Genomic DNA, 27,599 nt, shown 5'->3' with positions numbered 1-27,599 from the left:
TATACAGAAAATGTGTTTATTTCCACAAATAAGGGGCAGATCTTTATTATTCTTGCACAAACACCACACCCATCACATGATTAACGGGGGCCCGGGCCGGTAGGGAACACGTGCTCTGTCCACAGGATGGATGACAAACTCTTTAATCCACCAGAAGAGTATTATTCACAGCCGGATACTGCTCAAAGAACCCCTGCAAAAAGAACGGAGGGTTATCAGGTCACCAAACGGAGGAAAGATATAATGATCCATCATAGCTAGAAAAGGACATTAACCCTAAAAGAGTGGCGCTTAAAATATTACAGAAGTGTTATAAGAGGAGCAGAGTCATAGTCCGACTTTTATTCAACCTGGGCAAAAATTCAGCATTCTGACGTTAAAGAAAACCCGTCAGTGCTCCTGACACATCTGTTTTACTAATTTCTTGTATTCCCCCATGAAATAAAAATTCTAAAATTCTATTTTTTTTAATAGAACTCCGTGTTGTGCCATTCATCTGTTATTCCTCCTGAAAATGTATGAATAAATTGACAACTGGGTGTAACCATTCCCCCTTATAAAAGGGGCGTGTCCCTACAGTCTCACTGTGTCAGCACTGATTGGACAATGCATACTATGTTGAGACACACCCCCAACTGGTAACACCCAGTTGTAAATTTATGCACGCATTTCCAGGAGGAACAACAGAGGAACGGCAAACCGTAGATTTCTTAGAAAAGATGCTCCAGAATTGTTATTTCATGGGGGAATACAATTATTTACCAAAACTGACGTGTCAGGAGAGGTGGCAGATCCTCTTTAATCTGTATCTAAAATACCCTGGCCAAGACAGAGCGGCTTGTTGGCACTCAAATGCCATGCTTCCCTGCCCCCGAGCTATGCCCCTGTATGCAAATGTTTCCAGAGGCTTTTAGTACTGGTGATCTGTGATATAACATATCGATCGGGGAGGCTGGACTTCCTGTCAGTCCACCTCTCCGCAGCCTGGAAGGGCTGATAACAGAGAACAAAAGATGCAATACAACTGCAGAGCAAAACAAAACGTTAAGTCAGAGTTTTCCACTAAAATTTATCATCGAGGGAGACATAAGGGGTTAATGCTGTCTAGAGTGCTTTGGGGTGGGGGTTCTTCATTTCCGGTCTGACCTGGATTTCCCCTTTAAGATTAACAGCTTTGGACTTTTTTTTTCCTCTCTCTTACGGCAGACTCAGGTTATGTGTGGCAAGTTTAAAGGGAAATGAGTTCTTAGGGAGCCTAGCAACAGTTGCCTAGCAACTGCCTGGTGGGCAGATGAGACCACAGTGGATATCCATGCTCTTGTGGAGACCAGTGTGGTCACTAGCGCCCCCTGCATTTTGGAGGAGATGATGGCCGCCCACGTCCAATATTAGAGATCACAAAACGTATACAGTTACAGAAGTGGAGGGTCAACAACAGAGCATGCTGGCACTTGTAGTACTACAGTATCTAAAATATGATCAAGTCCGATTAATAGAAATCGGCTTATAACATCAAAATGTTCTTCTGGGGAAACGATTTGGAAAGAAAAGCAGCGATTATAGAGAATCCTGGGAGAAGAAGGAGAAGAGGAGGAAGAAGACGACGACGAAGAGAGCCAGAGGATAAAATACCCAGGAGATCGAGCAGACTACGAGACGAGAAGGGGGGGGGGGGGGGGTCTCATGTTTCCATGGTTTCCATTATGTCATCTCATAGGCTAATACATGCTATTGCTCATTAGAGATGTCCTAGTGTTGCCATAGTGACCACTTGACTAACCCGCTGATGTCGACTGTTTCCACAGCAACAGCCCATTGACTTCAAGGCCAGTGTTGGTTGTCATGGCAGCAGCCAATCGGAGAAGGGCTCACACACAATTAGAAGCTCGTACACACGACCCAATAGCATAACACTTGTGAGGAGATGCTGGAATACACGGCAATGTGAATGTACACAAACACGCGGACGTCACGGCAGTGATCGCTCCGCCGCGTCACACTGGCACATCACCCTGCCAGGACACAATGATAGGTAGCGCCAATCTACTAGGGACATGGGGGGGGGGGGGTGGGTAGTCTAGCACAGGGCAGGAGGAGGAAACGATCATAATGAAGTATAATATATATCTCGTTATGGTAATTTCCGCCTCCCACTCTGTATATCACCAACCGCAATGAAACGGCCAATATAGACTTAGCAGAGCCGAGTTTGCCATAACTCGCCGATAAAACAGTGTGATATCTGTAGCTTTACATAGGACCGGGGCGTAGCTATAGGGGGTTGTAGTCGCACTCGGGCCCCGGAGTCTGAGGGCGCCCAAAAGCCCCTCAGCCACATAAGACGACACCAGTATTATAAATGATATATGGTAGGAGGGGGCCGTGTTATAGATTGGGGCCCTGAAGCTTCAAGTAACAACTCTGCATAGAACTGCACAAAAACCTACTGCATTATCCAAACTAGAAACGAGTGATGCAGCCCCAAAGAGTTAAATGACAAATTCAGCTCTGCTACATCCTTACCTAGAAAAATACAATAAACACAGAAGACTCTAACTGCAACATGAAATCACTGTATAGACATACCGAACTGACCACATGACCATAGTACAATTCAGTTATACTCTATACATAGAACACTACAACCCCCAGCATGACCCGACCATTAAACATGACCATAATACAATTCTATATACTCTAGAATACAGAATACCACAACTCCCAACATGGCCCGAACACTGGACATGACCATAATACAATTCTATTAAACACTACAACCCCCAGCTTTATACTCTATACATAGAGGAACTACCCCCAATATGACCCGACCACAGGACATGAAATACAATTCCATTATACCTGTGGTCTCCAATCTGTGGTTTCGCAACACTTGGAAAGCAACAACTTCCAGCATGCCCTGACAGTGCACGCTGGGAGTTGTAGTTCCGTAACAGCTGGACTCCACAATACAGATTTGACCATGATGGAGATTAAACCTCCATCCCACATAAATAAGAAGAGCAGACGCTGAAACCACAGAACAAGACAAGCCGCGCTCTGCATTCGATTATTACCACACGACAACATTATCGGGCGCAGAAACATCCATCAATGTAAATGAAGATTTCAATATCAGGAACGATGACAAAACAAGGACATGTCCTCGAAGAAATGACAGACTACTTAGTAAAGAGGCTGCCTGGTAAATAGCCAAAAGTAAACGACAAAGTCAGGGAATTGGAGCAGAGCCGAATCCATCGCTTAAAGGGAGTTTACAGTTTTATGGAAATAAAAATTCCTGATCTATTTTAAGGGGGGAATTTTAGACTTTTCTACACTAGAAAACCGGCGTGGAAGTTGGTTAACGGCTCAAAAAGGCGCATACATTGTGTTTTTTGGGCCGTTTCCAACGCTCTCGGCACTTTTCTAACAAGTGGGTGAAGCTTGGCAGGAGGGGCTACCAGCGACATTTACTTTAATGTACGTCAGAAACTGGCGATAATTATAGCGAGAATCTACCCCAGCTCCTGTGTGCATAGACAGCCGGAAATTTGAGATTTATGGAAACGTGCCCCTCCTAATATATTTGTCGCATCTTACTTCAGTTTGTTTCCTATTAAGATTGGTGTATGAAAGGCCAGAATTAATAAATTCCCCCCTTTGCGTTTCAATTCCTCACCATGTTCAAGATCACTGCTTTCTGTCAGTGAATGGGAACATTCTTCTTTATACTCAGAGGCTGAAAACCTGTACAGACCCAATACTTCTCACTGCGGACAGTTCACTACAATTGTATCCAGTCTAGACAATATGCACGTATGGGAAAACGATGCCAAGTGTTTTATACCGCCTCCTGACACGGGTTCTGATCAGCATTTTCTGCTGTGTACATATAGTCCCGTAATACCTATATTACACATCAATGACCACTCATTAACACGGCCTTGATCGCCCTCTAGTGGTTATTCAGACATAACATACATTACCTGGAAGAGAGTGCAGCTCTGCAGGACACCAGACGTGCAGCACATCTCCCTCACAGAGTGCATAGCCAGCTGCGGGGATCCTAAATCCAGAACCCTTAGGCCCAGCTTACTAGCCAGGATGGGGCCAATGGTGGTGCCACATGGCACATCATTGCGCACCATGAATTCCTAAAGATATAAATTCCAGTTACCATAAAGGAATGATTGTAGTTTTTGGAATGAGATATTTTGGAGAGGTGACATTACCTGCAGTGGGACTCCGACACGTCCTGCAATTTCCCGCAGGATGGCCTCGGTCACAGCAGTGGAGGCGTAGCGCTGGTTGCTGTTCACTTTGATAACAGGTCCCTAAATAAAAAACAAATATCCAGGACCTTATACATTGTGTGCTGCTATATAGGAGACTGGTGTAGACCCCAAACACATATCGAAGAGGGTGAAGGGTAAAACGTATCAAAATGGAAGCAAGAGGGAACAGTAGGGACTAACCTTGTGGAAGAGGGGCCGGTGATTCTCCTCATGTTTGTCCCTGAAAAAAAAAATAGGGATAAAACCGATTCCTAAATAGAGATGAGCGATGGGTCTGCCAGATTAACTGGGATCCACCAGCCAAATAGGATACAGTGGATGAATAGATTCTCAGATTATTTAATCTGTATATTAATGGCAGCCAAATTTGGTTTGCAAATCGTGAAATTCTAGCCCTAAACAAAACATCTATGATGTAGAAGTCCTCATTATTCAGACGAGCGTGTGACGGCCGTTTAAAAAAAACGCATGCATTTCAATGGGGCCAATCACACGGCCGTTGTTTTAACGGACCGTGTAAAAGGTCCGTGGAAAAATAGGAAACGTCCTACTTTCGTCCATATTCACGGATCCCACAATAGACTCAAGTCTATAAGGGATCCGAGAAAACAGGTCCCGCATGGGTACAACTCAGACGTGAAAACCGGCTGTCTTTCACGTCCTAGTTTGCACTCGTTCATGTGAATCTGCCCTTAGGCCCTGTTCACACCGTTTTTTGCAGGTGAAAAAAAATCTTTGACCAGCCTACACTCTCTTTGCCGTGTTTTTCGGCCACGGTCATTGAGCGCCGCGGGCAAAAACAAAAGCAGCGAAAACCACTTTCTCTGCCTCCCTTTGATGTCAGTGGGAGGTCAGAGACGGAAACGACCTGAAAAAAGGGTATGACGCTCGCAGGAAAATCAATGGGAGGTGTTTTCAGCCATTTTTTTTGGCACGGTGTCAGACGCGGTTTCTGCGTCAAAAACAGCACCAAAAAAACTCAGCATGAAGAGGGCCTTAGAGTCGTCATACATTATCCTGTTCTATTCTGCTTAATCGCTACAATTTCTCATTTCTGTGGTGGACTACAATAACAATCAGGCCCTGCACGACTCACTATTGGGTGTCATCTCCCAGCGACCTCTTTACTAAAGTCATAAGCAGGGTCTCAATCATCAAAATAGTCTTACAGTGAAACTGGCAGTTGCCCCTAACAACCAATCACAGCGCAACTTTCATTTTGGCAGAGCAGTTTAGGAAATGAAAGCCAAGCTCTGATTGGTTGCTATGGGCAACAAGGCCAGTTTTGATAAATAAGGCCTACTGGCATGTTGCTGGTCATACTGGTGTCTCTTACATGTAGTTAGGATGCACGGCATGGGCCATATCAGAGCTGATCATGAAGGACTTGGGCACGGACTCCTCAAAGGCGGTGAGATTCTGCGGTGTGCAGGATATACGGCGCAGAATCAGCTCAGTCAGAAGGGACTCTGCACCATGGGCGCTCTCCGATCCAACCTGGAGAAACACGGAAGATAAAAATATAGTATATACTGCAACAGACAATTTCCCCATAGCAACCAATCCGGTCACTTAAAGAGGCTCTGTCACCAGATTTTGCAACCCCTATCTGCTATTGCAGCAGATAGGCGCTGCAATGTAGATTACAGTAACGTTTTTATTTTTAAAAAACGAGCATTTTTGGCCAAGTTATGACCATTTTCGTATTTATGCAAATGAGGCTTGCAAAAGTACAACTGGGCGTGTATTATGTGCGTACATCGGGTCGTGTTTACTACTTTTACTAGCTGGGCTTTCTGATGAGAAGTATCATCCACTTCTCTTCAGAACGCCCAGCTTCTGGCAGTGCAGACACAGCGTGTTCTCGAGAGATCACGCTGTGTCGTCACTCACAGGTCCTGCATCGTGTCAGCACCAGAGGCTACAGATGATTCTGCAGCAGCATCGGCGTTTGCAGGTAAGTCGATGTAGCTACTTACCTGCAAATGCTGATGCTGCTGCAGAATCATCTGTAGCCTCTGGTGCCGACACGATGCAGGACCTGTGAGTGACGTCACAGATCTGCACTGCCAGAAGCTGGGCGTTCTGAAGAGAAGAGGATGTTACTTCTATACACAACGCCCAGCTAGTAAAAGTAGTAAACACGCCCCGATGTACGCACATAATACACGCCCAGTTGTACTTTTACTTTTCAACACGCCCAGTTGTACTTTTGCAAGCCTCATTTACATAAATACGAAAATGGTCATAACTTGGCCAAAAATGCTCGTTTTTTAAAAATAAAAACGTTACTGTAATCTACATTGCAGCGCCGATCACATGCAATAGCAGATAGGGGCTGCAAAATCTGGTGACAGAGCCTCTTTAACGGCATGTTCACACGGCGCAAAAAAACAAACCCTGACTGGTAAATGTGTCAAATACGCTAGCATTTCTTGTGAAGCACTCTTTAAAATACAGGCGTTTGATGCGTTTTCCGACGTGTTTTGTGCACACTTTTTTCCCCCCAGAATAGTAAATCTGCTTAGTTACGCCTTAAGACATCTTGCGGATCATTTTTGCTGAATAACTAGACAGATTTGCCATTCAGGAGTCCACGAAAGCTGGTTAAAAACCGAAGTAATAACTGTCGGCCATATTGATTGTCCCGACTTTCCCAGAAACAGATAGGACTAAAAAAAGCTGAACCAATCAATGTCTGAGCAGTAGACACAGCATTGTACGTCATGTGTCCGCAGGATCCTGTGCTATTCTGGTGCCCGGTCAGTGTCATGGCAGCTGTTCTCTTTGCAGCTGTTCCTGCTCCTCCCCTTACTGTGTCACTATATACATCGCAGTGTATCTGAGTTTCTAGTGTCACATTAGATCTGTAGTTGCGATCTCATCCCCTACGGGCAGCTGTGTCGCACTCCCAGCATGCCTCACCTCCTCATTGTCATACAGGGTGATCATCCGGACGTTGGGGTCATTGGTGAGAGAGTTTGGAGAGTCACAGGAGCCAAGAAGAGCCTGCGGGGGAGAAAACAGTGAATGAACAGATGATGGATTAATGGGGGGGGGGGGGGGGGGGGGGGGAGTCACATATATCGCATAACGGTGCAAAGAAATGTGGGCGGTCACGTGGCTGCTGCAGGACGCAAAGTTGCAGGATGACGCTACTACCAGGAAATGCCTTAGTAACTATCGGAGTTTTAAATCTGGGAGGACCCAAAGCAACCTTGGAAGTTTATAAGTCACATCCACAACTATTGATGTTGCTGGCAGTACACAGCACTTCACGTCAGTTATCCCATTGAAGAACACTACAGTCGGCCTCATTCCAGTCTGAAATGGCTGATCACAGAGGACAGTAGACATACAGCAGTTAAGACGGACATTAGATTAAAGGCCTTTTACACTGGCCGATAAGTGGCTGGTGCAGCGGGCGCCGATCAGCGAGACATCGTTGATCGGCGCTCGTTTGCTCCTGTCATATAGAGCTATGGATGGGGGAAGAGTGGTCGTTACTCCGATCGCTCGTCCCCATATATTATCATGTCGGCAGCGCGTCTCCCTGTTACACATGTGCTGCTGACAACGATAATCTTTTACTTTTTTTAAACTATACGATCAGCAGATGATTGACCGTTTGCTCGTTCATCTGCTGATCGTTCCCCTGTTTACACAGGGCAATTATCGGCAACGAGCGTTATATTAACGCTCGTCTGCACCATAATCGTCCGGTCTAAAACCCCCTTAAGTGTCCCTTTAATTTGGATTTCTCCATTCAAGCCGATCTGCCCAGTGATACGATGTGTAAGAATCACAAGAATCCTATCAGTCTTAATTAAACAGCAGAGCGGACCGCGCTATTTTTAGAAGGACGCGTCAGGCAGCGGCCTCTGATCGTTATACTCTGGACATCTGCTCGCAGATGAACTTTACTTCATCTCATGGGGGAATTGCTTCAGGATATTGATGAAGCCAGCGGAGATAGAGAATACAAACGTCTGGTCCATTCTTCATCTCCTACCTATGAGCAACACGAAGACCGATCATGTGTGCCCTATAAAACCTACTCGTAGCATCTCATTCATCATTACCAACCAGGCACGGCTGCCATATAAAAAAGGGGCAATGCTCCTTTAAATATAGGCCCAAGACGTCCTCCTATCTAAAGTGTTTTAGTATTCCATTCAGCCATTTATGAGATGTGACAGTCTTCACTGTATTTCTAGCATTCTATTCATGCCATAGCGCACTGATCAACAGATTTAGCAGAATATATTTTTTATAATATCAAAAAGAGAATTTCTATCATTAAACACAGAGGTGCCACAGAAGGAAACAGTCAGCAATGATGTTTATATTCCAATCTAACTATCTACATCTCTATCAGGACATGGATACAATTGACAGGTGGAGATTGTGGCTTTAACCCTCAGCTGCAATTTATAAGAATCTTCTGGGGCAAAAATAAATCCATAAATAAAAAACTAGGGCTGAATTAAAAACCTCCGTTATTACACAGGATCACTATTGAAGCATGTAATCTAGCAGTAATTATATCATATATGATCCGCAGTACATGCAATGAATTATACCCACCTGAAGGGCACAATAGCAGCTGTGCAGATTATCCAGGCGTGGTCCAAAGATGAACTCCTCGTGGGCGCCCCCTAAAGTCTAAAAGAGACAGAGGGCAATTAGCACAAGCGCCTGTCTACTTTGATACACACAATCTCATATGATACAATGTAACAAGGTGTCCGTTTTGTCGTGGTCATGCGAGTCCCTTGATGCACCTGATTGGCTGAGTGCTCCGTGTCCTGTTAATGGGTTGCCCATGTCATAAAACCCATTTTCTTACACTTTTAGGGAATTCTGAGATACTACCGGGGGGGGGGGGGGGGGGGGGTTAGGGGGGGGGGTGTCAATGACCCCTGTTCAGGATCCTTATCTCTTGGCCAGAATGGAGAGCATATACAAAGAGCACCTCTTCCTCACGCAGTCTTCCTAAGTCTTTATCCACACGGACGTTTTTCACGGGACGATTTGCACCCGTGCGGGACGCGTTTTCACGTATCCCTCATAGACTTGAGTCTATCGAGGGATCTGGGAAAACAGGCAAAAATAGAACAGGTCCTATTTTTTCCCAGACCGTTCACACAGTCCATAAAAAAAACAGCCACAAGAATAGTCCTATAGGCATGCATTGATTTTAACGCAGCCGTGTGACAGCCGTTAAAAAAACAGCCGTGAGCTCACGGCCGATTATCACTGTCGTCTGAATAGAGCCATACACTGACAGCCCATTGACATGAATGGACTCTGTGTAATGATTAGTTTGCCTTTAGATGATGCTGCAGAGACATTGAACACTTACTGCCATGTTTCCTCCCAGATTACAGGTGATCGCTGGGAGTCCCAGCGGGGGACACTTTGTCATCTGCTTATTTTCAAGAGACCCTTCTAACAATTAGGGATTATCCAATTTATTTAAAATGTAGGTTCGCCTTATAAATAGCTTTTAAAAAATAGCTGCTATACAAAAAAATAATCATAAATTGAACACAATTGTAATAGACTTTCATTAGCTGCAGGAGACCGTTGGAATAATCAGTTGGTAGAAGTCAGACTGTGTAGTCTGGACCGCCCCCTCACAGTTCCCAAGAGGCAGTAAGGGGGCGGTCCAGACTACACATAGACTGCAACCAACTGATTATTCCAACTCTCCTGCAGCATCGTCTCCTGGTCAAACAAAACTCAAAAGCTAATGAAAGGCTACTACAGATGTGCTCATTCATAGGTTTAGCAGCTTTTTATGAAATGCCATTTTTAAAAGGAAATCTACATATTAATATTCAAACTAAATGTCAAAACTGCCTGAACCCACTAAACCACCTGGCCTGCAACAATCTGTTGGAATACTGCCTTACTATAGTGGATCAACAATTGGCACCTAGACCTGATTGTCCTCCCTTTGTTCACTTCCAGGATGTGAAACAATGCCCTTGCGCCTGGGGGGCACAAACCCATGTCCAGGTATATGCCAACATCTCAGTCCTAGACAGGACCCTATACTAGCAGCACCGTGTGCGTCATTTGTAGGGTTATGAGGTGTAGTTATGACAGATGGACCGTTTTAGATTTTGTCACGGTCACTTACTACAGGCAATGTCACTATGCTAGGTGAACCAATGGTAAAGTGTGATAGGACGTACCGCAGGTTGTGTGTCAGTGAGACAGAGCTCCAGTTCCAAAATCTGATCAGGTTTGACCCCCAGCCTGTCGCAGAGCAAGCTGAGCAGAAGAGGATGATGTCTCTCAGTCTAGAGAGGGGTTTAAAGAGACAGACAATAGATTAGCATAGCCTTTCTTTCACCCTAGAGAACCCTAGTTGACTTCTCTCCGGAGCGTGGTTCTCCTGAGATAAGCCAATGTTGGGGCTATCTACCCTATGAGCCCGCATTGACATACTGTAAGCATTCATGCCATTTTGGATAGCTTTAAATACAGATAGCCTCACCTGGTTCTGGCTTCCAGCAGAGGAGTGACATGATGAACTCGAATCCATGGACTCCTTCTCCAAACCTTCTTGTACAGAAGAAGCAAGAATTGGAAGGCTGTCATAAGAAGAGAGATTATGAGGAAAGGATGATGAGCTTGTAGGACATGATGAATACGCAGGGCACTGGGGTTGGCACATTGCTGGCACACTCACAGATGCTGCTCTGTATTGGGACCAAAGCTCTCGTTGATGTTCCTCTGCAGGTGGATGGCCAGATGAGGGATGCGTAGGATCGGACGCTCCACGTAAACCAAGCGATGCTGCAGACGGTGCCCCTCCTGTGATATTGGAAGAATCAGTTCTATTCTTTGATATAATAAATGTCCAGGATGTTTTATTTATTACAGGAGCCACATTTCAACTAGTCAAATATATTTCAGAGGCTGCTGTCCTTTTGTAAATTGAACCAATAGTCATGAGTACGAGAAAAAACGAAAAAATGTAAGTGACACGTCTTTGATTGCATTGTAAAATCTCAAATCCGGCATCTGTTATATTTTTTTGCTGTTTTCATGAATTTTTCTATTGCTCAATGGAAACCATCAGTAAGCAGGCTGGCTACTGCTATTTTTCTGGATATATTTTTACTGCGGCCGATTAACCAGCCTGGCTTGTTAACACATGAACATCCAAATAGTCTGATTAACATACAAGTACCTAAAACTTGCATTGGATGTTCATGAGATGTGGAGTTGGAACACAGGTGGTATTACGGCGTTAAAGAGGCTCTGTCACCACATTATAAGTGGCCTATCTTGTACATGATGTGATCGGCGCTGTAATGTAGATTACAGCAGTGTTTTTTTTATTTAAAAAAACTATAATTTTTGATGGAGCTATGACCTATATTAGCTTTATGCTAATGAGTTTCTTAATGGACAACTGGGCGTGTTTTACTATTGACCAAGTGGGCGTTGTACAGGGGAGTGTATGACGCTGACCAATCAGTGACCAATCCGCGTCATACACTTCTCCCCATTCATTTACACAGCACATAGTGATCTTACTAGATCACTATGTGCAGCCACATACACACACATTAACGTTACTCAAGTGTCCTGACAGTGAATAGACATTACCTCCAGCCAGGACGTGAGGTCTACTCAGAATCCTGACACTTCGCTAACGTTTGTGTAAGATTTACAGCAAGGCAAGCGTAATCTCGCGAGATTATGCTGTAAACTGTCATTTAAAACGAGATTACGCTTGCCTTGCTGTAAATCTCACACAAACGTTACCGAAGTGTCAGGATTCTGAAAAGACATCACGTCCCGGCTGGAGGTAATGTCTATTCACTGTCAGGACACTTGAGTAACGTTAAAGAGGCTCTGTCACCAGATTTTGCAACCCCTATCTGCTATTGCAGCAGATAGGCGCTGCAATGTAGATTACAGTAACGTTTTTATTTTTAAAAAACGAGCATTTTTGGCCAAGTTATGACCATTTTCGTATTTATGCAAATGAGGCTTGCAAAAGTACAACTGGGCGTGTATTATGTGCGTACATCGGGGCGTGTTTACTACTTTTACTAGCTGGGCGTTGTGTATAGAAGTATCATCCACTTCTCTTCACAACGCCCAGCTTCTGGCAGTGCAGACACAGCCGTGTTCTCCAGAGATCACGCTGTGTCGTCACTCACAGGTCCTGCATCGTGTCAGACGAGCGAGGACACATCGGCACCAGAGGCTAAAGATGATTCTGCAGCAGCATCGGCGTTTGCAGGTAAGTCGATGTAGCTACTTACCTGCAAAAGCTGATGCTGCTGCAGAATCAACTGTAGCCTCTGGTGCCGACACGATGCAGGACCTGTGAGTGACGTCACAGATCTGCACTGCCAGAAGCTGGGCGTTCTGAAGAGAAGTGGATGATACTTCTCATCAGAACGCCCAGCTAGTAAAAGAAGTAAACACGCCCCGATGTACGCACATAATACACGCCCAGTTGTACTTTTACTTTTCAACACGCCCAGTTGTACTTTTGCAAGCCTCATTTGCATAAATATACGAAAATGGTCATAACTTGGCCAAAAATGCTCGTTTTTTTTAAAATAAAAACGTTACTGTAATCTACATTGCAGCGCCGATCTGCTGCAATAGCAGATAGGGGTTGCAAAATCTGGTGACAGAGCCTCTTTAATGTGTGTATATGTGGCTGCACATAGTGATCTAGTAAGATCACGATGTGCTGTGTAAATGAATGGAGAGAAGTGTATGACGATGATTGGTCACTGATTGGTCAGCGTCATACACTCCTCTGTACAACGCCCACTTGGTCAAAAAGTAAAACACGCCCAGTTGTCCATTAAGAAACTCATTAGTATAAAGCTAAAATAGGTCATAACTCCGTCAAAAATGATCGTTTTTCTAAATAAAAAACACTGCTGTAATCTACATTACAGCGCCGATCACATTATGTCCAAAATAGGCCACATATAATGTGGTGACAGAGCCGCTTTGATAAGCCAACCAGACTGATAGTTTATTTGCAGCAAAAAACCATTAAACACACCCTCAAAGTACTAAATATAGACACCCAAGAATAACAGATCCACCAACAGCAGCTTGTTGACAGTTTCCAGGTAGCGAAATGCTTCTTCCTACATTAAGTAAAACAGATCGTGAAGATATAACAGACGCTGGATATTACAGTATAATGTTATCCAAAAGTGAAGCTTCAGGCTATGAAAGGTCGATCAGCCGGTTTACCAAGAAGTGATCCTTAGAGAGGAGATCTGTACAGATGAGGTGCATTGAATTATACAGTAGAGGACTCATTCATTACTAGATTCAGGTCTCAAAGTCTCATTACCTTAACGATCACTCTACCAGCAACGGTCAGATCTCGGTCAAACCAGGTGCTCCAGATCCCTCCACCATAGCATTCCACTCCGACCTGCAGGTAGCCAGCCTGACCGCGACAAGACCTGCGCTTTACCTATTGTAACAAGACACAAGAAACGTAAAAGGCAAAAAGCTAAATATATAAAAGGAAAATAAAACTAGAAATTGGCGTCTACAGTGTTAATATAATTCAGGGGTAACACCTTACCCTGAGACATGGGCTGTCCGTATGGGCTCCAACGATTGTAAATCCATTCCCTTGCTGGTAATGGCCGCCCACTGCAAACGCCACCAGGGTCGAGTAATTGCGGGTCACAAAGTACTACACAGAGAATGGAATCCGTAAATAAATCGGACTGACATACTCTGTAAATAATAAGAATCAGACGGAGAATTGTTACCTTGTGGTTCGGTTTGATGTCCCAATGATCAGCTTCCTTCAGCTCCTGGAATCCTGCCTGTAAGAGGCGGCTCTTGCACTCTTCCACCACTAGGAGGAATAAGAAGAGAAACATTAAAAGGGGCTTTGCACTTTCTGACAACTGATGACCTATCTACCGGATAGGTCATCAGTATGTGATCGGTGCGCATCAGACACCCAGACCCCGCACCGATCCACCATTCTGGCTGCCTCCGGGCACCGGATGTTTGGAACGGTACGTAGTAGTTGTAGCCATCTGCTTCCGGCAATATTGTCCGGTGCCCAGATGCAGCCGGAGTGGCAGATCGGTGAGGGGTCCAAGTGTCGGAACCGCACCAATCATATACTGATGACCTATCCGGTGTATAGGTCATCAGTTGTCAAAATGTGGAAAACCCATTTAAGCTATGTAAACCTTGAGTATTTTTTATAAAAAATGTATTATTTCATTTTAGACTACTTTTTAATTGTTTTTTTATTTTTTACTTTTTGGAGATACAACTTCTGTGTATCCTGGATACAGAGAAGCTGCATCTTGCAGTCAAACCAAATCCATCAGGTCAGCAGGACTAATGGCTTTGGTGACAATCCAAGTTTTTATCGCGATTGCATCGAAAAAACGCAACTATGAATGTTTTTGGATGCAATTTTTTAATACAGTTTAAACCGCACCGCAATGTCCGAATGGATCCTAAAAGGGTTTTTCAGTCTGGGTTTCATGGCATGTTACATCGTATGTTGTATTACAGAGGTAGTCTCCCTTAGAAACATTGCTTCTAGTGTAGAATATGGTGCCTGATGGAGGCACCGTACACGGGATAAAGACCTGTAATAAGGACCCAGTTAGATCCCGTACAGGATCCGTGCACGCAACTTCAACATGTGTATGACCCCCTGTACTGAAAGACTCAAAGAACAGTATGGGGTCCTTGATATTAGATATCAGCTCCACAACTCCCCCTAGTGGCAGTATGAAGGAAACCCTTACACAGGAAACCTTAATTATGTTTTCAGTACGGGACAGTTGTCCTGCAGCGAGGCAGGGACTCCTAGCATCGTACATAAGTATGATGCTAGGAGCCCGGCTCCCTGCACTGTGTTCGGTTTGGTACTTGCGGCCGAAATACGTCCGTCAATTACGGACGTAATGACCTCGTGTGAACATACCCTAAGGGTATGTGCACACGATATTGACAATTACGGAGCTGTTTTCAGGAGAAAACAGCTCCTGCATTTCAGACGTAATTGCTCGTACTGGCGTTTTGCGAGGAGTCAATTACGGCCGTAATTTGGAGCTGTTCTTCATTGAAGTCAATGAAAAACGGCTCCAATTACGTCCCAAGAAGTGTCCTGCACTTCTTTGACGACGCTGTTATTTTATGCGCCGTCTTTTGACAGCGACGCGTAAAATTACAGGTCGTTGGCACAGTACGTCGGCAAACCCATTGAAATGAATGGGCAGATGTTTGCCGACGTATTTGAGACGTGTTTTCAGGCGTAATTCGAGGCGTAAAACGCCTCCATTACGCCTGAAAATAGGTCGTGTGAACCCAGCCTTACAGTGCTGGCTCTGAGGGCGAGAATACGGATCACCAATCATCAGGCTGGGTTCACATGACCTATTTTCAGACGTAAACGAGGCATATTATGCCTAGTTTTACGTCTGAAAATACGGCTACAATACGTCGGCAAACATCTGCCCATTCATTTGAATGGGTTTGCCAACGTACTGTGCCGACGACCTGTCATTTACGCGTCGTCGCTTGCCAGCTGTCAAACAACGACGTGTAAATTGACTGCCTCGTCAAAGAAGTGCAGGACACTTCTATACATTATGTGCGGGACACTTCTATACATTATGTGCGGGACACTTCTATACATTATGTGCGGGACACTTCTTTGCAACGTAATTTGAGCCGTTCTTCATTGCATTCAATGAAGAGCAGCTCAAGATTACGAGCGTCAAAGACGCCTCGCATAATACGAGGAGGAGCTTTTACGTCCGAAACGACGCAGCTGTTTTCTCCTGAAAACAGTCTGTCTTTTCAGACGTAAAAGCAAGTTCTCGTGTGCACATACCCTTACTATCAATGAGACCTAGGGTATGTTCACACGGCAGCGTCCGTAACGGCTGAAATTACAGGGCTGTTTTCAGGAGAAAACAGCACCGTAATTTCAGGCGTAATTGCATGTTGAGGCGCTATTTCACTGCGTCCATTACGGACGTAAATCGAGCTGCTTTTCCATTGAGTCCATGGAAAACGGCTCCATTTACGTCTTAAACTTCTTAAGACAGGCACTTCTTTGACGCGGGCGTCTTTTTTATGCCCCGCCTTTTGACAGCGGGGCGTAAAAAAAATGACCGTCTGCACAGCACATCGTAAGACCCATTCTAATGAATGGGCAGATGTTTGCCGACGCTTTGGAGCCGCTATTTCGGACGTAATTCGGGGCAAAAACGCCCGAATTACGTCCGTAAATAGTGTGTGTGAACATACCCTTATGCCTGTCTACGACGCCTGGACTTCGAGGATACGTCTATAAGAAGGGAAGGACTGGTTATATTTCCAGAAAGTAGTCACCTCCAGGCACTGATGCCAGGGGGGGCGGGGGGGGGGGGGTCGGGGTCAATGGCCTCATGATTAACCACTGTTAACATAAATAAAGTCTAAAATAGTTAGAGGACTTATTATATATCTTGCATCAGGGCCCAGAAGCTTCAGATATAATTGTGTATTATACGGAATACGGGTGAAGGGAGAAGCTCGGGAAAATAATCTTCTTATCGCTCAGTTCTCCACCTGGTGCAAAGGTCATGATCAGGTATTTCGGACCGTCGCTGCCGCCAAAGAGCAGAGTCAGGATTTTTCTGCTGACAATCACGTCACCATGTTCAGCTGTTACTAGAAAACAACAACCCCCTGCAGAACAGCGATGAAATAATTAAAGCTATACTCACCTAATAATCTTTGGAGCAGTACCGAGGAGCGGCATACAGGACACCCCCTCTCTGGCACAAGTATTAATACACCACACTAATGTGGATAATTCAGGCAAATATTCTCAAGTATGTACAAATCTGACAGGGTCGTCCTCAAACCAAGCCCAGGATTGCTATGGAATGGCCCAAACAGACTCTTGGCACTATTTAGGAGACTGATATGGGGCCGTGGTAGTAGAGGGCCCAGAATTTAGTTGGTTCCCATGTCCCTGTCATAGTGGCAACCCGCAGTTGCCACTAGGGGGAGCTCACTGAATACATAATTATACTGCTGCCTTTGAGTTCAATGCTAGCTATATAAATCCATATGCAGTGAGCTCCCTCTAGTGGTGGCTGCATGCAGCCAGAATTATATAATTTATCAGAAAAATAAAAATCGATATAAATGGCGGATATTACATTTAATAAAGGCATAGTACACTTGGTGGAGCTTTCAGTGGGGTGGGGCCCATTCAGAGCTTTGTTATGAGGTTCCAGGATTTCTGTTGATGACCCTGCACAGGGTCGGACTGCCATCTGGGTACCAGGGGATCACGCAGTGGTGCCTGGTTTTGAAACCATAATGGACTTCAATGATCCAGCAAAACAAAACCCCATTGGGGCCAATCACTCGCCACTAGGGTCTATTTCTTATGGGATGATTAAGTAATAACCTATTAGATCTTATTGATGATCTGTCCAGGGTTTACAATGATAACAACAAAGATTACAAGTAAGTAAGGGGTAACTAAACGTTTAACAATCTTCTGACATGGCATAGTGACATGCCAGAAGTTTTGATTGGTGGGGGTCCGAGCACTGAGACCCCACCAATCACTAAAACGAAGTGGCAGAAGCGCTCGTGTGAGCACTCAGCTACTTAAGTTTCTGTTTGGCTTTTTTTTTCTGGAAAGCCGATGTAGCGGTGAACGGACCCATAGACTTTCTATTGAGTCTGTACTCCGATACATCAATTTCCAGAAAAAGTGGAATAACTTCTGCCGCTTCGTTTTAGCGATTGGTGGGGGTCTCAGTGCTCAGACTCCCACCAATCAAAACTACTAACATGTCACTATGACATTTCAGAACTTTGTTGAACGTTCAGTTACTCTTTAAAAGTAGAGGTGCGCGTGTTCTGTATAGATGGAGGGTGGTCCTCAGAATCAACTTATCTGGTGGGCCCAACGAACTCCGGTCCAACACTGAACCTGCACAAAACTCATACCTTGACCCAGCGATGGCAGCTCTAATGAATTACGACTTTTTTATTTGACTGTCTCTTACCATGATATGGAGAAACTCCACGATTCAGAAACTTCAGAAACTCCTTGGCTGCCGCCTGAGCTGCTTCCCGAGTTCCCTTCATGGCTGCAACCTGTTACATGAATGGAAAGAATAATGAAATAACGGACCTACATACAGGGCCGCACCTGAAACGCTTCTTCCAGGGCTATGGCATCGATCTGACAGCTGGTACACACAATCCCTCAGCAGGGCAAGAGCCACTAACATATAAGATGTAGGTGTCCTAAATCAAGTAAATACACAACATAATCTTCATATTAAAACTGGGGGTTCCATCATGACAAAAAGCCGAGCCAGCGATCAGCCCCCATAATGCAGGGGAAATGTAATATTACATGGTCGGCCATTCAAATGAAGAGCTAACCACGTGATACATGGACTGCTGGGCCCGACAGAACAAGAGCCACTCTAAGCACCCTATGTTTTGGCTAATGGACGGGGGGCACGGAGCAGGGGATGCCTCTCTAGGATATAATAGGGCATATGGGGGGGGGGGGGGGGGGCTTTGTCTTCATAAAAGGGATGTTTAATCTTCAGTAAAAGAAGAATTGTGCTGCAGTAATCTCCTCTGCTCCGCTTCTTTATACTAAAAAAAATAAAATTTAGAAAAACAGAATGAGTAGCAGTCATTTGCAATGAATTAACATCAAGGTTGTATTCACATGTGCAGGTTTTATATGCAGTTTTTGCAGCCAAAATCAGGTCTGCATCACAAAGGGAGAGCATAGAGGACATAATACTACTTCTATTTTTTGAATCTACTCTTGGTTTTGGCTTCAAAAACGGCATAAAAACCACTAGGTGTGAATACATTCTAAATATTTATGGTTTTAAAATAACAGGATATCGCCTTAAAGGATCAGTAATGCAAACTGACAAGCAACCATTAGCTTCTGGAGAACTACAACTCCCAGTATGTCTTGACAGCCAGGTTATTGTATCACAACCACTGAAGAATGTGAGATCATAATCTGTATATAAAACAACACAATTGTATCAAAGTGTAAACAGTGCACAACAATGTAACGAAAGCGCTCGTCTCTGGATACAATGTAGTTAATATACAGAGCACTGATCCGTGCGCAGCTCCCCGGCCCGGCGTGTGAGGACACTGACCTGCATAGTGTATGGAGTGTGCGCTGTCCCTGCTCTGGGTGTAGCATTCACTTCCTATATCCCTGCATTTAAGAGCCAGTATGAGGGACCTCTGGGGGATGGGAGGCTACACTGCATTCAGAGGACCAGAAACTGAAAGGAAAACTCCGCAATTCATTGCATGTGATTCACTGATCATGTGTCAGTGCTACACTGTAACGTTACTGCAGCTCATGGACATCAATAATTATAGGAGACCCTATGCAACTATAGAGCCCCCATGCAAGATTTTTTTCAAAACTGCAAGAGTCAGTTCACACGTTGCGTAAATATTGCAGATGTTCCGCAACGGAATTCGGAAAATCCGCAGCAAATACAGTAGCAGCAGAGTGGATGAGATAAAACCAATCTCCACGCGCTGCGTAAATGATGAGCGGAAAAAATGCTCAGAAATTGACCTGCGGTGAGGAATTTTATTCCGCAGCATGTCTGTTGTATTTGCGTAAACGCTGGTTATTTGTTGCGTTTTCTGCGGCGGATTTGCACTGATTCCGCCACAAAAAACAGCAACTCAGAAAAAAATGAAACAGTCTTTAGTATGTGCACACACAAAATCAAAAACGTCTCAAAATACGGAGCTGTTGAGAAGTTTTTTAATCAAACTCGCGATTATAGAGTCTATGAAAAACGGCACCAAAAACGGCTGAAGAAGTGACATGCACTTCTATTTTGCGGGTGTTTTTTTTACAAAACAGCCGTTTTTTTTCAAAACGGCCGTGTAAAAAAACGGAACAGAACGCCGTTTTTCCCATTGAAATCAATGGGCAGATCTTCGGAGGTGTTCTGCTTCCGATTTTTCAGCAGTTTTTTGGGACGTTTACGGCCCCGAAAAACGGCTGAAAACACTCCGTGTGAACATACTCTTATATTTACCCAGAAGTTTCTTCTTTTAGGCCGGCCTCTTGGGATGATGCTTCATCCCATGTGACCGCTGCAGCTGAGCGGACAGGGCAGATACGCAGCGTGCTTTAACTCAGCGTATCCGCACCGTATTAACTCAGCCTAAGGCCGGGTTCACACGACCGTGTTCGGTCCGTGATATACGGTCCGCATGTCCGCCGCATTTCCCGGACCGAACACACTGCAGGGAGCCGGGCTCCTAGTATCGTAGTTCTCTATGACGCGAGGTGTCATTGCCTCCCCGCGGAAATACTGTCCCGTACTGAAAACATGATCACAGTACGGGACAGTTTGCCCGCAGCGAGGCAGGGACTCCTAGCGGCATAGATAGCTACGATACTAGGAGCCCGGCTCCCTGCACTGTGTTCGGTCCGGGAAATGCGGCGGACATGCGGACCGTATATCACGGACCAAACACGCTCCTGTGTGGGAGGCCTAAGGCTATGTTCCCACACACAGGATATGCTGCAGATTTCTGCAACAGAAAATCTGCAGCAGAATCTCAAGAAAAACGCTGGTAAATCTGTGACAGAAATCCGCAAATAGTGCGTTTTTCTGCTCATATTGCTGCGGAGTTGTTGCGGCTTTACCTGCGCATTTAGTGTAAAACATTGGTTATAGCAAAGTATATGAGCACCTGCGGATTTCCAGCGTTTCTGCTGCGTAAACGCTGTAAAAACCGCAACAACATAAATCTGTTGCGGAATTTCTGCTCCCCATTTAAGTTTATGGGCCAAACAAGCGGCATCTCCGCACAGAACACGCGGCATAAATTGACATTCTGTGGAATTGAAAAACGCACCGCAGAACACGTTCTGCACAACTTTACACACTTTTTTTTCCGCTGCGTGGGCATGAGATTTTCTAAATCTCATCCACTTTGCTGCTACTGTTAGGTGATGTTCACACACTCAACAAAAAACGGCTGAAAATACGGAGCTGTTTTCAAGGGAAAACAGCCTTTGATTTTCAGCCGTTTTTTAAGCAACTTGCGTTTTTTTACGGCCGTTTTTGGAGCTGTAGGATCAAGAAGTGACATGCGTTTGGAACGCCATTTTTCCCATTGAAATCAATGGGCAGAAGTTACTAGGCGTTCAGCCTCCATATTTTTAGCCGTTTTTTGGGGCGCTTACAGCCCGAAAAACGTCTGAAAATAGCCCGTATGAACATACCCTAAATGCTGCGGAACTTCCGCACAGAATTCCAGAGCGGAAATTTCCCAACGGAATTCTGTGCGGAAATTCTGCAGCATTTACAGTAGCAGCAAAGTGGATGAGATTTAGAAAATCCCATGCCCGTGCTGCGGATAAAAAACGCAGCGTAACTGTTAATAAATTTACCTGCGTTGCAGAATTTAAATGTTTTCGTTGATTTGCTGTTGCGGGTTTTACCCCAAATTCAATTAATTCAATGGGGATGCAAAATGTGCAAAATCCAGCCTCCTGGGATGACTTTTCATCCCATGTGACCGCTGCAATCAATTACAGACTGCAGCGTCACATGGCCCGCAACGTCATCTTCGGAGGCCGTACTACGCACAGGAAAGAGGGAGGGGGTAAGTATGGTCGGTTCTCTTTTAGCCAGCACTGCATTCCACAGCGGAAAATCAGTTCGCAAAACCGCACCAATGTGGTGTGGTTTTTGGACGGAAAGTGCTGCGGGTTCCAGGTTGGGAACCCGGCCTTACATGTTGTGGTTGAGCTGCAGTAAGAACCGCATCGAAAAAATGCATATCAAAATCGCATGCGTTTTCCAGCGATTTGGTGCGTTTTTTTGATCCGGTTGTGGTTAAAAAAAAAACAGCCGCATGATAAAAGTTCCAAATTGCGAATGCCTCAGGCAGTGTTCACACAGAGTTATTTTGTCATGCAGAAAAAATCTGCGTCAAAATTCCGTCAATGTCTTTGAGGCAGATTTAGGAATGCCAGAGCTTTAGACGCTTTTTTAGATACGGTACGCGGATTGGTAAAGAACCACGCCAAAAAACGATTCAAATGAGCAGCGCGATTTTTTCTGCCTCCCATTGATTTCAATGGAGGTTCAGAGACAAAAACTGCTCCAAGATAGGGCGCGCCACTTTTTATTTCTGCAGCCGGTCAAAGACCGCCCAAGAATAAAAAAAAAAACGCCTCTGCCTCCGATTGAAATCAATGGGGGGAGATTTGCATCGATTATTGGTTTCTCTGTTTGAACTGAGCCTAAAGCAGGTGTGTGGGTAGACCCCGAGGATTCCTGGGGCAGCAGAGGGCACTGGCAGAGGGGGGGGCCCACGCATGCTCTTGGTGTCAAAACCCACAGGTTAAGGGGAATTTTGTTGTAAAAAAAATATATATTCCAGTAACTATAACATACCTCCCAAATTCACAACGATAAAGATTTACTGGGACAATAATCAGTACAGAATTTTGGAACTTTTAACCCCTTAAGACCAGGCCAATTTTGCCCTTGAGGACCAGATAATTATTTTTTTTCTCTTTGGATTATAACTTTTTTATTTTTTGTTCGACGTAGCTACATAAGGGTATGTTCACACGCACTGGTTTCAGACGTAATTCGGGCGTTTTACGACTCGAATTACGCCTGAAAAAACGGCTCCATTACGCCTACAAACATCTGCCCGTTGCTTTCAATGGGTTTTACGATGTTCTGTTCCCACGAGGTGTAATTTTACACGTCACTGTCAAAAGATGGCACGTAAAAAGACGCCCGCGAAAAAGAAGTGCATGTCACTTCTTGGGACGTTTTTGGAGCTGTTTTCATTGACTCAATTGAAAAACAGATCCAATAATGTCTGTAAAATACGCCGCAAAAAACGCGAGTAGTTACAAAAACGTCTGAAAATCAGGAGCTGTTTTCGGGTATGTTCACACGTAGTCAACAAAAACGTCTGAAAATCCAGAGCTGTTTTCAAGGGAAAACAGACCCTGCTTTTCAGACGTTTTTTTACCAACTCGCATTTTTCGCGGCGTTTTCACGCCGTTTTCGCAGCGTTTTTTACGTCCGTTTTTTGAGCTGTTTTCATTGGAGTCTATGAGAAAACAGCTCCAAAAACGTCCAAAGAAGTGTCCTGCACTTCTTTTGACGAGGCTGTATTTTTACGCGTCGTCGTTTGACAGCTGTCAAACGACGACGCGTAAATAACAGGTCGTCTGCACAGTACGTCGGCAAACCCATTCAAATGAATGGCCAGATGTTTGCCGACGTATTGTAGCCATATTTTCAGACGTAAAACGAGGCATAATACGCCTCGTATACGTCTGAAATTTGGCCGTGTGAACATACCCTTCAGGCGAAAACAGCTCCGTAATTTCAGATGTATTTTGCTACTGCGTGTGAACATACCCTGAGGGTATGTTCACATGCAGTGACCAGCAACGTCTGAAAATACGGAGCTGTTTTCAGGCAAAAACAGCTCCTGATTTTCAGCCGTTTTTTTAACAAGTCTCGTTTTTCGCTGCCTTTTTTACGGCCGTTTTTGGAGCTGTTTTTCAATGGAGTCAATGAAAAACGCCTCTAATAACGTCCCAAGAAGTCTTTTTACGCGCCGTATTTTGACAGCGACACGTAAAATAAAGGCTCGTGGGAACAGAACATCGTAATTCCCATTGAAAGCAACGGGCAGATGTTTTTAGGCGTGTTAGGGGCGTATTTTCAAGCGTAATTCAAGGCGTAAAACGCCCGAATTACATCTGAAACCACTGCGTGTGAACATAACCTTATTTTTTTGGGCACGAGTTGTACTTTATGTAGGTGGCATTTTTGGTACATATATATTCATGTTTAGATTACATACATTTGAATTTTATTAAGCAGTTTCGCGACAGTTTTTTTTCATTTACAGCATTCTCCGATCATCATAAATGACGCTTTACATTTATTGTGCAGGTTATTGCGACGATGCCCAATATGTGTACGTTATTTCATGTTTTGGTGCTAATATTGAATAGTTTATTTAATGTAAAAAATGTGAAATTTGTGTGGTTTTTTTTATACAGATTTTTTTTATTTAAGATTACATTTTTAACATTTTTTATTTGACTTTCTTTTTAATCTTATAGGGGGATTTTAAATTGATATTGTTTAACTATAATGTACTGGCATATGTCTATATTAGCCTGTGTTTACAGGTAGTTGATAGGGCAAACCTAAGCATGCCCTAACAGGAAATATGGACCCGGGACTGTCTGCCCATACCAGTTACGGGCCTCGATCGCATCACAGGAATTCCCTATAACATAATCAAAGGGATGCCCCCCCCCTCACTCTTTACCTCAAAATGCTGCGATCAGCGTTAATCGCAGCATTCAAGGGGCTACCGGTGGAGCAGAGATTTTTATTGTTCTCCATCATTAGGCCTCGTGCACACAAACGTGTTTTTACAGCCGCAATTCACCTGCAAATCTGCGGGTGAATTGTGGTCCCATTCATTTCTATGGCCCCATGCACACGACTGTGGTTTCCATGGTCCGTGCATTGCCCAGAAGCCCGGACCGTAAAAAGATAGTCCAATATGGGACGCATTTTGCGGTCCGGGCTCATTGAAATGAATATACACGGGCAGAGATTTGCGGGCGGCCTGCGGGTGACACTCTACGGCCGTCCGAGCCGCAAATCACGGGCCGTGCACCCCACTACAGTCGTGTGCATGAGGCCTAAGGGTGAGTTCACACGTAGCGTAAATACTACAGATTTTCCGCAACGGATTTTATTGAAAAAAATCGGCAGCCGAATACAGTAGCAACAAATCTCCTCCGCACGCTGCGTAAATGATAAGCAGAAGAACCGCTCAGAAATTGACTTGCGGTGCGTTTTTTAATCCGCAGTCAATTGTATTTGCGTAAACGCTCCTTATTGGTTGAGAGTTTTCCCCATTGAATTAAATGAGGAGGTAAAACCCGCAACAAATAGAAGTTGCGGTTTTTTTTGGTGGCGGAAAAGCAGCAGCAAAAAATACTTACCCAGAATTCTGTGTTTCTTCATCCACGACGGCCTCCTGGGATGATGTTTCATCCCATGTGAGTGCTGCAGCCAATCGCCATGGCTACGTAAGTAGGAAACTTTTTTTTTTTTGATGCGCAGTTTTCCGGTCAAAAAACTGCACCACAATTTGATGCAGATTTTTGGCCGGAATTGCCTGTGTCGCACAGGGGCGAGGCCTCCGCCAGAACGACAGATTTATAATAAGTTACGCTCATAACAGGCGTAGATTTGCATTTCTGTTGCACGGACAGCCAAAAATGCGCCAAGTATAATGTGCGTGCGCAGCTCTTAATACATTTGGCACATTTCCTGCCAACGTAAATCGTTTTTGAAACGCCAGTTTTAATATATTCCCCCCATAGTGCCGCGGATTATATATGGAGGGATGTTATCTTATTACATTGCAAGGTACAGATTCTCAGCTAATGCCTTAATATACTTTGTGCTCAATGTTATTTACTATTTTCAAGATCTCTGCTTGCTGTCAGAGAATGGAAACAATCTTGTCTACATCCAGAGGGTGATTAACCCTTCTTATGCTTCTCACAGCTGAGGGTTTATTACAAGTTGCCGATTCCAGGCATGCATGCGGCTCCCTCCATTATGTTCAAATCAAGTTACGGAAATAGCTGAGCGGCGCTGCTCGACTTTTTCCGTAACTTTTTGTCATAATTGAGGCATTTTTATAAATGATTGTCAACATTTCCGAAACCTTGTGAATCTCATACCAAAAACAGAACTGATGTTTAAATGCATAAATAATATCGTTCCGTCATGTATGGCTTCCTATGGGAATTATGTGACATTCTACGTGTCCCTGTATCCCTCCGCACGCCACCCTCCAATCACCCTCCGCCCCATCTACTTCTGAAAAAAGACATCCACTTTAGATTCTTCATCCTTACCTTGGTTGACCTGTCTCCCAGTGTCGCTCTCCCTCCCCCTCGTCGCCCCCAATTCCCATTTTGAAGCTACGGCGCGATTCCAACCAATAGACGGCGCGTATACATATTTTATTATCTTCCAGCGCAGCGACATCCATCACTTACATAACACCTCGCTCCCGCCATAGTAATTCCTTATTCTGCTTAGTGCTGACCTACATATCCCAGAGAGTGACGTGCGGCACGGTCACAGCCTTATCCTGGCCACCCACGCCTCCATGTTCTGTGCCGCAAATAGCATCTCTGATGGGCATCTTTGTTATAAAACCTGGAACCATCTTACACCACCCAACCCCCAAACCATTCCGCACCCCCCACCCACTAACCATTCCACACCCGCTAACCCCTATATTCCCTATATAATCCCTACTGCTAAAAAAAAAAAAAATTTAAAAAATGTAGGTCCTACAAAGTGATGACAGTCCAATGGCAATGCTTGCCGGGAATCAAATCCACTCCAGTCGCGCAATATTACTGAATGATTTCCATGAAATAATTTGGGGCGACAGCCTAGTAGCGATGACCGCCTGGATTGATGTCTCAAGTGACCCAGAATAACTGGGGGTCAATGTCTACACCATAATACGGGGTCTTTGAATATCAAACCTGATATAACTTCCAATTGCAACGTACAGATGTAGCAGAGCTGAGTTTATCATTTCATAATTGTGTTATTTGGGCATCTTGATAACTCTTTGTGTAGGTCTACCTGCAGTCCTATGTAAACCGGACATAACACAATGGAATATCGCCATGAGTTAGGTCAAAAGATGAACTCAGCTCTGCTACATCTGTCTTCAGAAGAGATTTACTTGAGTTGGATTATAGATTATTATAGAAGATAACGGTACGCGGTTTTTTGGATCGGGGACAAGAACAGAGGAGAGGTACCTGTACCTGTATGTCAGGATAGCCGCCCTCTTCCCATCCTCTCTTGCCAAGACGAAGCAGTTTGAGGTTACCACCAGCTGCCATCTCCGCTCAGTGCTCACCCTCTCACAGGCTGTGCAGAATATTTGCCTGGGTATGTGCGTGTCACTGTGTGTGTGTGCATGCATGCGTGTGTAAATGTGTGCTCCACATAGAGGCGGGGGCCGTACATGGAGAGAAAGGGGGGGCCAGCAAGGATTAGTGAGGTGCGGCCAGGGACAAATGAGAACAAGCTGAGGCAAGCAGTACTGGGCAAACTTTTAACCTAATTGTATGTATAAAAGAAGGCGCCCAATGCA

At 44.6% G+C, this 27,599-nt stretch overlaps 1 protein-coding gene across 3 annotated transcripts; it reads right to left on the bottom strand.

Annotated features, from left to right (window-relative positions):
- On the bottom strand, nucleotides 1-27,367 carry DNPEP (aspartyl aminopeptidase). Of its 3 annotated transcripts, none has more exons than XM_075831075.1 (15): nucleotides 27,268-27,367; nucleotides 18,371-18,461; nucleotides 14,087-14,175; nucleotides 13,894-14,007; nucleotides 13,654-13,779; nucleotides 10,999-11,123; nucleotides 10,804-10,900; nucleotides 10,499-10,606; nucleotides 8,883-8,960; nucleotides 7,221-7,304; nucleotides 5,632-5,792; nucleotides 4,476-4,515; nucleotides 4,233-4,334; nucleotides 3,987-4,154; nucleotides 1-193 (listed from the first exon to the last, which is right to left on the bottom strand). In XM_075831075.1, the coding sequence occupies exons 1-15, from the start codon at nucleotides 27,343-27,345 to the stop codon at nucleotides 143-145; spliced, it is 1,512 nt and encodes a 503-aa protein (XP_075687190.1). In that variant the 5' UTR covers nucleotides 27,346-27,367; the 3' UTR covers nucleotides 1-142. The 3 variants fall into 3 exon arrangements, with proteins under 3 accessions (XP_075687190.1, XP_075687191.1, XP_075687192.1); XM_075831076.1 differs by lacking the exon at nucleotides 27,268-27,367 and adding an exon at nucleotides 19,508-19,593; XM_075831077.1 differs by lacking the exon at nucleotides 27,268-27,367 and adding an exon at nucleotides 19,269-19,478.
- Nucleotides 27,368-27,599: the final 232 nt, after the last annotated feature.

The sequence above is a fragment of the Rhinoderma darwinii genome, chromosome 6, assembly GCF_050947455.1.
Source record: "Rhinoderma darwinii isolate aRhiDar2 chromosome 6, aRhiDar2.hap1, whole genome shotgun sequence".
NCBI classification, from domain to species: Eukaryota; Metazoa; Chordata; class Amphibia; order Anura; family Rhinodermatidae; genus Rhinoderma; species Rhinoderma darwinii.
This window is presented reverse-complemented; position numbering and strand designations above follow the sequence as displayed.

Bases quoted from the DNA above. Each gene is read 5' to 3' on its own strand.
- DNPEP (XM_075831075.1), bottom strand. From the start codon at position 27,345: ATGGCAGCTGGTGGTAACCTCAAACTGCTTCGTCTTGGCAAGAGAGGA. The intron at 13,780-13,893 runs GTAAGGTGTTAC...TTGTTACAATAG, and splicing joins CGGACAGCCCATGTCTCAGG to GTAAAGCGCAGGTCTTGTCG. The intron at 5,793-7,220 runs GTGAGGCATGCT...GTGTTTCTCCAG, and splicing joins CCCTGTATGACAATGAGGAG to GTTGGATCGGAGAGCGCCCA.